Source organism: Leucoraja erinacea, chromosome 4 (assembly GCF_028641065.1).
Source record: "Leucoraja erinacea ecotype New England chromosome 4, Leri_hhj_1, whole genome shotgun sequence".
NCBI lineage: Eukaryota > Metazoa > Chordata > Chondrichthyes > Rajiformes > Rajidae > Leucoraja > Leucoraja erinaceus.
Genome location: NC_073380.1, coordinates 17,231,462 through 17,244,738, shown reverse-complemented (window position 1 = coordinate 17,244,738; position 13,277 = coordinate 17,231,462). Strand labels below are relative to the sequence as shown.

Genomic DNA, 13,277 nt, shown 5'->3' with positions numbered 1-13,277 from the left:
GCCCTTCGAGCCTGCACCGCCATTCAATATGATCATGGCTGATCATCCAACTCAGTATCCCAACCCTGCCTTCTCTCCTTACCCCCTGATCCCTTTAGCCACAAGGGCCACATACATCTAACTCCTTCTTAAATATAGCCAATGAACTGGCCTCAACTACCTTCAGTGGCAGAGAATTCCACAGATTTACCACACTCTGTGTAAAAAAATATTTTCTCATCTCGGTCCTAAAAGACTTCCCTCTTATCCTTAAACTGTGACACCTAGTTCTGGACTTCCCCAACATCGGGAATAATCTTCCTGCATCTAGCCTGTCAACCCCTTAAGAATTTTGTAAGTTTCCATAAGAATCTTATAGAATCAATCTTCTAAATTCTAGTGTGTACAAGCCGAGTCTACCCAGTCTTTCTTCATATGAAAGTCCTGCCATCCCAGGAATCAGTCTGGTGAACCTTCTCTGTACTCCCTCTATGGCAAGAATGTTTTTCCTCAGAATAGGAGAACAAAACTGTACGCAGACCCTTCTGCAGATTGAGAGTCAGGGGAGAGGGGGAGAGAGGATGTTGTAGAACTCTTGTCGGAGAGAGGAGGAGAACTTCTTCAAAGTAGACATACCTTCAGCAGATTTTGCAGTGTAGCAAACAAAATGTGTAGGCAATCGAGGGAAACTGAATGTCCAGAAGTAAACCCATTGCAAAGATCTAACTTAAATAGACAATAGACAATAAACAATAGGTACAGGAGTAGGCCATTCGGCCCTTCGAGCCAGCACCGCCATTCAATGTGATCATGGCTGATCTTCCGCAATCAATACACCGTTCCTGCCTTCTCCCCATATCCCCTGACTCCGCTATTTTTAAGAGCCCTATCTAGCTCTCTCTTGCAAGCATCCAGAGAACCTGCCTCTACCATCCTCTGAGGCAGAGAATTCCACAGACTCACCACTCTCTGTGAGAAAAAGTGTTTCCTCGTCTCTGTTCTAAATGGCTTACTCCTTATTCTTAAACTGTGGCCCCTGGTTCTGGACTCCCCCAACATTTGAAACATGTTTCCTGCCTCTAGTGTGTCCAAACCCTTAACAATCTGGAAAATAGCATTATAAAGACTGACGTAGGCATGGGTTAGTTTATCATTGGGCGTAGGCAATGTGGTGGCTTCACTGAGGCGACACTTTAAGCATTTTTTTTTTAATGCTGATAGCTTTATTCTATAAACAGCATCCATTATTTTGCAACATATGTTAATATCCCTTATACAACTGAAAAATAAACATTTGTTTACTGTTTGTACAATAAATATCAAATGATCAATTTATACTGTTTACAGGAGTGCATAAATTAATTTTACTTTTGAAATCATATTAGTCTACCAAACTTCTTTTAGAAGCATCAAATTTCAAATGAACAAAATATGAAACACAACTTGGGATTGTTGGTCTGGATAAGATGCAAATCAAATCAAAATTAAACAGGAATATTTACTGTCACTTCTATTTGCTTCTCATGGTAAGTATGTATTTTAGAAATGACTGAGCTGTAGTGGTTAAACACTTGAAAGTAAGCAGGAAGTGTCATTTAATTCACTGGAATATTGGAAGATGCAGCATTTTGCTATGTTTCGAGGGGGGGTACATGTTCAATTTTATTCAAAACCCTGTATAGCTACATTGGTAAATGATCAAAGATCATTTGAAGGGTTAAAGGGATGTGGGCCAAGCGCAGGCAGGTAGGACTAGTGTCGATGTGACATGTTGGTCGGTGTGGGCAAGTTGGGCCAAAGGGCCTGTTTCCACACTCTATGAATCTATGACAAAATTATACACGTCGTGCCTTAGCTATGATAACATAATTTGTATGGTTTCCCATAGTGTTCACAGTTCCATCTCACGACCAATCATTTGTCAAAATTAAGTGGGGAAGCAGAAGACAGCTTTGTTTACTGTGGTGAATTTTGTGATCATGTCATCGGCATTTTGTAAAGCAACACCAGGATGACATGTAGGAATGCTAACAGGATCCCTGCCATGATCAAAGCAAAGTTTTGATTTTAACATTCTTCTCATTTTTATTCTCATATCATTTACTGGCATTATCTGTCTTTCCCCATCAGCGCCACCGCACTAAGAAAGCTAAACACTGAGCCCGGAATTTCCATTCAAATCTCTCTCCCATTCTACTTGTGTTATAATACTCTTCAAGATCCTTTTTTTTCAGGTTTGCATTTAAATGGCACCTTTCACAAACATCCTAATTGTGGCATTGCAAATGGTCCTAATTGCTTTGTTTTTTAAAATGTTGTCAATGGTGCAATAAAAATCAAAAATAGCCGCAATGTAGGTGTGGAACATTGCACTTACATCTGTCAGTAGTTTTGAACTGAAAAGCACCCCCTGAAGGAGTGACTAGTAAGATTTAATAAATACTTTCAAAAGCCAATACGAAGTCGCGCCATTTGTGCATGCGAGTTGACCAAAAAAAAATTGGGGTTATTATTTATTTTTCAGATCGATTCAACGCGAGTGAATTTTATTCGGAGGCACTTTGGATAGTGATTTGTGAATTCCGTAAGGTCTAAATTCCATAGCCCGAACGGCCGTAACGCGGGGATTGCCAATAGTTGAGTGAAAACAATGAGCAGGGTTGTATGAAGATGGGACTGAGACTATCCCGACACACCTTCAATACTCGACCTACTACACAAGCTCATTCACGATGTACCCAACCAGTTTAGATTTACTTTGTAAAATGTTCAAATCATCTTCTACACTCAATTTTAAAAACACCCTTGTCCAGACCAACAAAGAAAAACAAGTTTAAGGCAATAACAAATCTGCGGGTTGAAGACTATACGTATTCTCTAGGGAAAAAAAAGTAACTGCAGATGCTGGTTTACCGAAAAAGACACAAAATGCTGGAGTAACTCAGCGGGTCAGGCAGCATCTCTGGAGAAGAACTAATCTGGTCGCACTGTACAACGATGTGTAAAATACATCTAATCCAAAAAATACACATAAAATATTCTTTTTTTTGGTGTTTAGCGCTGCAGAAATGTTTGCTACTGACGAAGGAGCAACTAGCAGCGAGTCAGAAATGTAGCACGGGATCTCCTCGGAATGTCTCTGTGATTGAAGAGCCGCGTTTTACACGCCCGCAGCGTCAGCGCTTATTCCCAAATGTGCAGATCTTCCACTCCCATTTCCGCTGGGAGTCCCGGTCCCAACCAATATGCTGCCGGCAGCGGCAGCGGCCCGCCCTCCTGCTAGAGCGGCCAACCCCCCGAGTCCCTGGCTACAGAGCTCTCGCTGTCAGCCCGCCGCGGGTTCCCCACAGGACAGGCAGTGTCTAGCGACCCAGTATCAGCACTGACCCGTTACTGCTCGACATTGGCTTCTGAAGGCTACCCGCCTCATCAAAATTAAAAAAAATATGCCACGTCGAATGCATAGTGGGAACGAGCTGAGCTCTAACCAACAACTAACCAACAAAGCCCCTCTTCTACCAATTTAACAATAAAAAGACGTCGTGAGGAATGCGATAAACTTAAAGCGCGACGTTCTGACATCAGGAACAAAATAACTTGAAATCAACAGATTAACTGGATGCCAGGAAACATGATATAAACCGAATATCCTCCGCCTCATTAAACTGGCAGACTGGTGAATAATCTTTGCAATATTCCACATGAAATATTAAAACAATATGTTTATTTAACACTTTTTAATCGCCCCGAGGCGACGTCGTTACAAAAATATGCCTACTATTTTAAGCAAAATTTCGGATTTGTTTCTCGAATACGCTGATTCAAAGTTCTTAAATAAGAATAAACGCTGAGCGCGGGAAGTGCTTTTAGCTAATCGCTTTCAGACAGTGTGCAAACTACACCTGGGAACTGCGAGTCAGATGCTTGGAGCTTCGTGACATCCAGATGTATATGTGCTGATGTATCAAATGTATTGATACCGGAGCCATATTCATCTACAGGTGTTTTTGTGTATATACGTTTTAGTTTTTTTTAAACAAAATATTATCCTTGTAGAAATCACAATAACATTTACACAAGTCTCTTTGGTGTATGTTCATCCATTGATACGAAATGTCATTTTTTTTTAAATCTCTTCTTCTCGAGTGCAGTCCCCTATCCTTTCAAACGCTTCTGTATAAATACGGTTAGACAGGCAAATGTCATTTTAGTGCAAATCGTAAAGGTCACACAGTTAAAAATAAATGTTTTGGCCCATAAGCGGGGCGAACGCGTTCCATTCAAGTTTCCTTCAACAATGTCTACTACTTCCAGTGGAAGCAAGCGTGTCTTTCTCGAGCCAAACCCGTTCGGCCAAAACCTTTGTTTTGCATAGTTCTGGACTGACACGTGCATAAGAAGTCTTGTAAATAAAAACAGTGCACCTTCTTGGTAACAGCTCGATCCCATGATCACAACAAAAAGTGAGATCTTGTGCATCTTGTCTGGGGAAAGTGCCATGATGAAAAGTGAATCGATGTCAGGAGCCAGTTGTTTGTGTGTGGTTCCGAATGTGCTAGTCATCACTGTCCCCCCCATAGTTAAGTGACCATTATGGCCATCTGGGGTTTGGTCCCGATGCTTGCCACAAACCCTCATGTAGACTTAAGTTTAAGCTAGTTTCACAGCTCTGGAAAATTACACACAGAGTTATAGCATCTCTAGCGTCACGAGAGTGTAGCGTGTGTCGGTGGGTTCCCCGTCTCTGTTCGTGAGTCTGTGTATGTGTGTAGATTGGCTGGGTCTCCCTCTTTGAGAATGTGGGCATCCCTGGAGTTTATGAACAGCCGCATTCTTCTACGATCATGTTGGGGATGTCCTTTTTCACGATGTTGTGCACGTCATCGTAGTACAGCATGGACATTGCTCTGAGTTTGGTGGGGACGCAGCACGATTTGATGCTGTTGAAGGGGCTATAACCCCTGATCCTGTAATGGTTGATGACGGCCGAGTGGAAGGAGAGCGATGAACCCGACGTGCCGGCGATGTGACTCGGGCACTCGCCTTCGCAATAGTTCCCATAGTACCCGGTCGGCGCGATGATCCAATCGCTCCAGCCGATGTCTCGGAAGTTCACATAAAACTGTTTCCTGCAGCAGATGTTGACTTTGCCCTCGCACTCCAGCCCCCGCTTGCGGATTCGGTGTTCGTGAGCTTCCGATTCCCGCACCAGCAGCATGAGGAAGGGGCGGCGCGACTCGTCCTTCTTCCCCGCCGACTCCACGAGCACTGGGAAGGCGCCGGCCTCCTGGCACCGATCGCAGGACACCTTCAGGAGCAGAGATCTCTCCCGTGTCGCCAGGATGTTCTGCACTGTCCTCGACACGGGCAGGGTGTGCCAACCACTCCCCTTGATATCCACCTGCTTCTCGCTGATGGCCTTACTGTTATCCCCTTGGTACAGCCTGATGGTCACTTTACTCCGGCTTCGGCTCGATTTGTTCGAGAGCTTCAAGTAAAGCCAGATATTGGCCTGGTCCACCAAAGACAGCTCGCCATCCTCCTCCTTGGTAATCTGAAAGTGCACCACATCCTGGGACGGACCTGAGGAGCAGAAGGGAGGGAGGAGGGAAAAGGTGAGCAACAGGAACAAGAGACCAAGGCAATTACAGGCACAGATGTCCCATTAAACGCATAAACCAACAGTACAAATTTGTAGTCCACCGGCTGTGTCATCGACATTCCTCTAGCAAGCATCTATCTTGTTCATTACAGGAAGGGACTATTTACCCATCGCACTTGTGCCGACTTTTTGGAAGAGTTACCGACTTATTTTTACCCCGAAGATAGACACAAAATGCTGGAGTAACTCAGTGAGACACCCCCTCTCCCCCCCCCCCCCCCCCCCCCCCCCCCTCCTCCACCTCCCGGGCACCGATCTCCAGGGCATTGAAGACTGGGACAAGTGCTAGAAAATGTGATGAAGTCGTACTGGACTTCATCACATGATAGACACAAAACTTGGGAGTAACTCAGCGGTACAGGTAGCATCTCCAGAGAGAAGGAATGGGTGGCGATTCGGGTCGAGATCCTTCTTCAGACTTGTGACCCATTTTCTTACCCATTTAGCGTTTTTACCCCAATGCTTTTTAAATTACAGATTGCATCCAATTTCACTTTTGAGTTTTAACATGGAACCATTTCCACGACCCTTTCAGCGTTCAATGCAGTCACCTTTCTTGTCATCCATTTCAACCCCCACCCGGCACGCCTACCATGGTACCTGTCCTTAGTCACTTCACTCAGCATGCCAATTGGAGTCACCCCTTGCATCCTACAGGTGCATGCATGGCATTGCCATCCCAGACTCGCGCCCTCACTGGACGCCGGCTTTCGGACTTTAACTGGCAGTGGTGATCGCGGTCTACAAACTCCTCCACCCCCCTCCCCCAACGATGGAAGTAACATTTAGCGATTCGTCCATTTCAATTGCAAGTCATATTTCTTAAATCCGAATAAAATCGCGTTGGCGTGCAATTGATCTCACCTGCTTCAGCAAAGCTGATGATCTCCGATGCCTGTTCGGGTTCTCGCGGCGCTGACTGCTCGGAAGACTGTTCTTCGATTTCCACTCGCCCGTCCTCTCCGACTCGCCCGACGTGCAGCTTCTTCAAAGCGTTTAAAAGTGCAGCTTTGGGGATCGTTTGGGTGATGTTAGGCCTATTTTTTAAATGCAGCATATTCAGGATGTGCCTTTTCACGGCTTCCACCAGCTGGTTGTCTGCGCCGACTGGATCCGACGGCAGTTTGGGGATGGAGCAAGTCGGACAGTCAGTCAACCGCCCTTCCTGAGCAGGTAAAGTGGGCGAAGCCCGCGCCCAAATCCCACCGAGCAGCAGAAACATCCCACCGAGCAGGTACATTGCCATCTTCAAACTACCGGCAGGGAGGAGGAAAGTTTGCGCTTGGAGAGAGATTTCCCCAAAGAAAAATTTAAAAAGTATTTTTAAATAATTTAAAAAAAAGTTTAACTGATTTTGTACAATATATAGAAAATTCTTCAAAATCCTACTGAAAATAACGGGAAAGTTGCTTGATATCCTGGGAGGAGAGAGATTGCTCAATAAATATGATTGTCCCGACTTCCACTGAAGTTTCTCACTGTTTCTTCAGCTCTGTCTCTCTCTGACAGGAGGATGAAGTCTCTCTCTCTCTCTCTCTCTCTCTCTCTCTTCCTCGGCGTAGAAGCTCGACGCTTTTGAGATGTTGGTGCTTCTCACTGTCTTCTTAACTGCTCCAGTCAAGAGACTTTTGGTGAGGGGACCACGGGGCTGTGAGCTGACTGGCAGGAGCGTCAGAGAGGAAGAGATGACTGCGCTGGACCGGTCTGGGGGTGGGGGGAACGATTGAGGAGGAGGGGAAAGGTCTTTACAATTGAGAAACTTAACGAGTGAAGCTTGAGCCGACAAAGGGAGAGGAGGGGCGAGAGTGGGTGGAGACGGACGAATGCGACCTTCGGCGTCTTGTGCAGCTATTTAACCCTTTGGCCAGGTGGTGGGAGGGGGGGGGGGGGGGAGAGAGAGAAATAGATTCCTGAAATATTTTAATACGGAATCAAAGAAAACCGCAGACAGCACCTCAGCTTTGAGACCGGCACTGGCTCATATTGTCTCAAAAAAATCCTAGCTCGCACCAGCATCGGGATTTCAAGCAAATTGGACATTTTAACATTTAAATATGCACCAATTAAAGGAATTATTTATAGTCATGACTGACTCTGCCCACAAGGGTGAACATAAGTACCGATCACTAACATTAACCTCCTCCGAGAACGCCAGATGTAAAAATCGCTGCGAAATGAAGGCATTTAGTTGGTTTATGGTGTAAAAACTATCGAAGCCCCGCCAAGTTTCCTACTTTGTACCATTTCTTTTCAGAAACAGCGGTCTGCGTCTAAAGAATAAGACGCGAGAAGGAACTTTGTTTCGAAGGGCTGGCGTAACCTTATTAAAGCGACCAGACCCCTATTTATAAACATGGGTGTGCATTGTCAGTTAATATTTATCACAGTACAACAATGGACTTTAACTACACTGAAAAGACCAAACTGTGGCCGTTGTCGGCCCTCGTATTAGCGACGGCTTCAGGGATTCCTGCTTCTTGGTTGCTGGAACGAGCGAAGCTGCCACGTTTTGGAAAGAGAAAAAGTTTGCTTTGCCTGAATCGGTTTTATTTTTCAAGTTCAAGGGAATGTACTAGGCGGGAGGGGGCAGCGTTCCAGTAAACATTACGATCGGGATAGTTTGTAGACACATATCCACGCAGAGTGGATCAGCGGTGCCTCAGGGTAAAATATTCCGAGGTGACGATTTCTGTCTTGGGTCCTTTGAGCAGGTCAGGACAGGCTGCCGCGGCGTATGACCAACCCGTGCGTCTGTCTGCTTAAGTCATCGCGCTGGACAAGAGTGTGAGTCAGACTCATAGAAAGCTCTCTGATGCTATGACTTAATAAAGAACCCAGTCTGGAATATCCCCATCTATTTGTCATCTGTGTTTCTCCCTTGGGAAAAGGGGAAGTACAACGGGATCTGGGGGTTCATCAGTCAATGAAAGCAAGCATGCGGATACAGCAGGCAGTGAATAAACCGAATGGCATGTTGGCCTTCATAACAAGAGGAGTATAGAAGCAAAGAGGTCCTCCTGCAGTTGTACAGAGCCCTAGTGAGACCACATCTGGAGTTGTGTGTGCAGTTTTGGTCTGCAAACTTGAGGAAGGACTTTCTTGCTATTGAGGGAGTGCAGCGTAGGTAAACGAGATTAATTCCCGGGATGGCGGGACTGTCCTATGCTGAGAGAATGGAGCGGCTGGGCTTGTACACTCTTATATTTAGAAGGATGAGAGGGAATCTTATTGAAACATATATAATTATTAAGGGTTTGGACACGGCAGAGGCAGGAAACATGTTCCCAATATAGGGGGAGTCCAGAACCAGGGGCCATAGTTTCAGAATAAGGGGTAAGCCGTTTAGAACGGAGATGAGGAAAAAACATTTTCACACAGACAGTGGTGAGTCTGTGGAATTCTCTGCCTCAGAGGACGGTGGAGGCTGGCTCTGTGGATGCTTTCAAGAGGGAGTTAGATGTGGATAGCGGAGTTAAGGGATATGGGGAGAAGGCAGGAACGGGGTACTGATTGTGGATGATCAGCCATGATCCCATTGAATGGCGGTGCTGGCTCGATGGGCCGAATGGCCTACTCCTGCACCTATTGTCTATTGTCTCCGAGCGCTTGTTCTCTTGCGCGTCTTTCATCTCTCAATCTCGCTCTCCCCTTTCTCCACGTGTGTCTGTAATCTCTGTAAAGAACGCGGCGTAATACAGACCAAATAGAACGAGAGACTCGTTTAACCCAGTGTTCGACAGGCTAATCTACCCCTGGTCCCACAACCGCAACCCGCTAACTCACCAAATATCACATAAGGACCCTTATATGATCTTTGCCGTTCACTACACGAGAAAAGGAATAGGTGACGTTTCGGGTCGAGACCCTTCCTCAGACTGAGAGCCAGGGGAAAGGGAAACGAGAGATTTAAACACTACTGACCCGGCTGCTGGAGGCTGGCGGGATTTGACAGAGTCCACTTGAAATATTAGCACCGTGCCATCAGACTTTGCTGTTTCTTGTGGAGAAAGTGAAACTATTATATCAATTGATATTATCACCGCTCCAGTAAAAACTAAAGCCGTGTGTACTATAAAGCTGTCTTTCCTACTGTGGTTATGTTTGCTCATTACCTCGCAAGTCCGCAAGGCACCACGTGTATGTGTGTACACTCCACTATCAAATCAGCACACATGCACATACACTTCCCGAGGCTCCCAACAGCGGGCCAGGCAGCATCTCTGGAGAGCAGGAATGGGTGACATTTCGGATCGAGACCTTACTTCCTTCTCTCCAGAGATGCTGCCTGACCCGCTGAATTACTCCAGCATTTTGTGTCTACCTTCGATTTAAACCAGCATTAGCTGCTTTTTCATACAACCTGCAAACCTGTACGTCTTTGGAGTGTGGGAGGAAACCGAAGATCTCAAAGAAAACCCACAGACAGTCCCCAAAGTCAGGATCGAACCCGGGTCTCTGGCGCAGTGAGGCAGCAACTCTACCGCTGTTCCAGAACATGGAACGATTTTACAAAGGAGCAGCAGATTGCCACTGGGAATTCATGCTTGCTCCAAAATGCAATACAATTGTGGCTGATCTATCTCCTGCAGAGTTGCCTTATCCCTCCAGTCCGCTACCGTCTGGAAATCCACCAACCTCTGTTTTGAGTGCGATCAGAGTAACCTAGTCTGGGATAGACAATTCCAAAGATTTATCCCCTGTGGCGTGTGGTGAACTCAGCTGATGTGTTTTATTTACAGTGACCCCATGGTGGCGCTCCCCCTACCGTCAGGATGCATGCGCGGTGGAGCTGGTGATCTCGGGCTTGTCCTGGCAGCTCAGCCCTGGCGATCTCAGTCTTCTCTCTGCATCCATCCTTGCATCCAGAGGAGGCGCTGGCAGTCACTGGCTTATCCTGGCGGCTCAGCCTTTGCTTCTGCGTGAGCGCAGTCTCTTGCTGTCTATGGTCAGGAAGAGGCACTGGCATCTCATCCAGAAACGCCATCCGTCCATTCCCTCCTCAGATGTACACAGACCTGTTGAGTTTAACCAGTAGATTGATTTTTGCACAAGATTCCAGTATCTGCAAATTGTTTTGACTCCAAAGGTTACAAAAGTAGGCAGAAAATGTGGATTCAAATCAGCCACACATGTTTGAATAATTGAACATGAATAGCCTGAAAGATGGAAGAGGGACAATTCTACCAACATGACATTTGCCTCCCCAGCAAGATGAATATTATGTCAATTGGCACATTTCTTTATAGGTAAAAACCAGTTGTGGCTGGCCTAGAATATATCAGCACCCTCATAAGATCCAGCACCTTCCTTCAGTTTATTGTTTTAGTTTAGTTTCAGAGGTACAGAGCGGAAACAGGCCCTTCGGCCTATTGAGTCTGCATGACAAGCGATCCCTGCACACTAACACTATCCTACACACACTGGGGACAATTTGCCAAAGCCAATTAACCTACAAGCCTTCGAAAATTGGAGGAACAGCACTTCATATTCCGCCTGGGTTGCTTGCGTCCGGATGGCATGAACGTTGAATTCTCCCATTTTTGCTAACCCTTGCTGTCTCCTCCCCTTCCTTAACCCTCCCATCCCCCCGCCCTCGGGCTCCTCCTCCTCCCTTTTTCCTTCCTTCTCCCCCCCACCCCCCATCAGTCTGAAGAAGGGTTTCGGCCCGAAACGTCGCCTATTTCCTTCGCTCCATAGATGCTGCTGCACCCGCTGAGTTTCTCCAGCATTTTTGTGTACCTTCGATCTTCCAGCATCTGCAGTTCCTTCTTGAACAACCTACAAGCCTGTATGTCTTTGGGGTGTGGGAGGAAACCGGAGATCCTGGAGAAAACCCACGCAGGTCACGGGTAGAACGTACAAACTTCCTACAGACAGGATGGAATCCGGGTCTGGTGCTGTAAGGCAACAACTCTACCACTGCGCCACCATGCCGCACATGTTCCAGAACATGGGAAGATTTTAAAGAGGAACAGCAGGAGCCTCTCATACTTTCATGTCATGCCATAATGATCACACTAATTCTTGGGTTATCATGAAACTTAGGAGCACATGTTGTTGATTGTTCCTCACACACTCTAAACTACTTTGGCAATATAACATCTCTGGTCTTTGCAACACATGATGTACTTCTGCTGCAACACGTTTTACTTTGCCAACAGTATTAAAGATTGCTCATTGTTTTAAAAGTTAGCAGTTAATATCCACAAACTTTCACGACTTTCACTTCATTAATTACATTCAGCTTTGCACTACTGTTTATAGCTTGCTGTGATCTCTTAGAGGAAGCGAAATCTTCTGCACTGCCAGGTCATTTTGAATCCATCTTAAAGAATGCACAAAATTTATTGTCATAAATCTCAATAACCAGAGCATTGTGATCTTCATGAAGACAAGATGGCATGGCAAGTGTAAAATGTATTTTGGGCAGAGAATGCTACATAGAGTTATAGAGTCATACAGTGTGGAAACAGGCCCTTCGGCCCAACGCCCACACAATACCTGTCTAATTGTTTCTTAAACATAGAGATAATCCCTGCCTCAACTACCTCCTCTGGCAGCTTGTTCCATACACCCACCACCTTTTGTGTGAAAAATCTACCCCTCAGATTAAATATTTTCCCCTTCACCTTAAGCCTATGTCCTCTTGACTTTGATTTACTTACCCTGGGCAAGAGACCTTGTGCATCTACCCGATCTATTCTCATGATTTTATACACCTCTACAAGATCGACTAGTGTAGCTGGGATATGTTGGCCGGTGTAGGCAAGTTGGGCCGAAGGGCCTGTTTCCACACTGCATCACTCAATGACTCCATGACACCCCTTATTCTCCTGCGCTCCAAGGAATCGAGTCCCAGCCTACTCCACCTCTCCCTGTAGCTCACACCCTCTCGTTCTGACCCTACACCTCCACAATATTGAACGCGAGCTTTGTAAATCAAAGATATTTTCTAAACAAGCCAATAGAGTAACAGTTACAAAATTATAAATTAAGCAATTAACATACAAGGAGAGATGTGTGGTTGGGATTGTTCTCCTCTGAAATAAGAAGGCTAAGTAGAGGTTTAATGGAAGAGTTTAGATAGCTTGAATAAAGAAATAGTTCTCATTGGTTGAAAGGCTGATAACCAGTAGGCAAAGATTTGAGATATTTGGGAAACAATCCGAAGGCAATATGAAGACAACTTTCCGATCCAAACAAGTGGGCAAGATGTGCCTGACACAATGTTAGATACAAATTCAATGGGACCATTAAATGGCAATTAGCTGAATAGTTGAACATACTGCAGGGAGATATAGAAATAACATGGGAGATTGTTTCATAGAGTCATACAGCACAGAAACAGGTCATTCAGCCCAACTTGCCCATGCTGCCCAAGGTGCCCCGTCTACACTAGTCCCACGCCCACATTTGGCCTATATCCCTTCAGTCACCGACATATTCCAAAGTGGAAGGTGTCATGACTATGAGGGAAAAGGGTGAGAGGGTAGCGGGGGGGTGGGTAAGTGGACAAAGCAACGGTTGACAGGAAGAGGCGGCAGCTGGTGAGAGAGGAGGGAGCCCCATGATGAACGTGTGCATCCTGTCGGTGGTGGCAGCCTGAAGATAGCGCTGTTGGTCAGGAGCTATAATG

At 45.8% G+C, this 13,277-nt stretch overlaps 1 protein-coding gene across 1 annotated transcript; it reads right to left on the bottom strand.

Annotated features, from left to right (window-relative positions):
• Positions 1-3,229: 3,229 nt before the first annotated feature.
• LOC129696189 (inhibin beta A chain-like) lies at positions 3,230-7,383 on the bottom strand. The gene is made up of 2 exons (XM_055633818.1): positions 6,506-7,383; positions 3,230-5,562 (listed from the first exon to the last, which is right to left on the bottom strand). The coding sequence occupies exons 1-2, from the start codon at positions 6,885-6,887 to the stop codon at positions 4,796-4,798; spliced, it is 1,149 nt and encodes a 382-aa protein (XP_055489793.1). The 5' UTR covers positions 6,888-7,383; the 3' UTR covers positions 3,230-4,795.
• Positions 7,384-13,277: the final 5,894 nt, after the last annotated feature.

Bases quoted from the DNA above. Each gene is read 5' to 3' on its own strand.
- LOC129696189 (XM_055633818.1), bottom strand. From the start codon at position 6,887: ATGGCAATGTACCTGCTCGGTGGGATGTTTCTGCTGCTCGGTGGGATT. The intron at 5,563-6,505 runs GTGAGATCAATT...TCTGCTCCTCAG, and splicing joins CATCAGCTTTGCTGAAGCAG to GTCCGTCCCAGGATGTGGTG.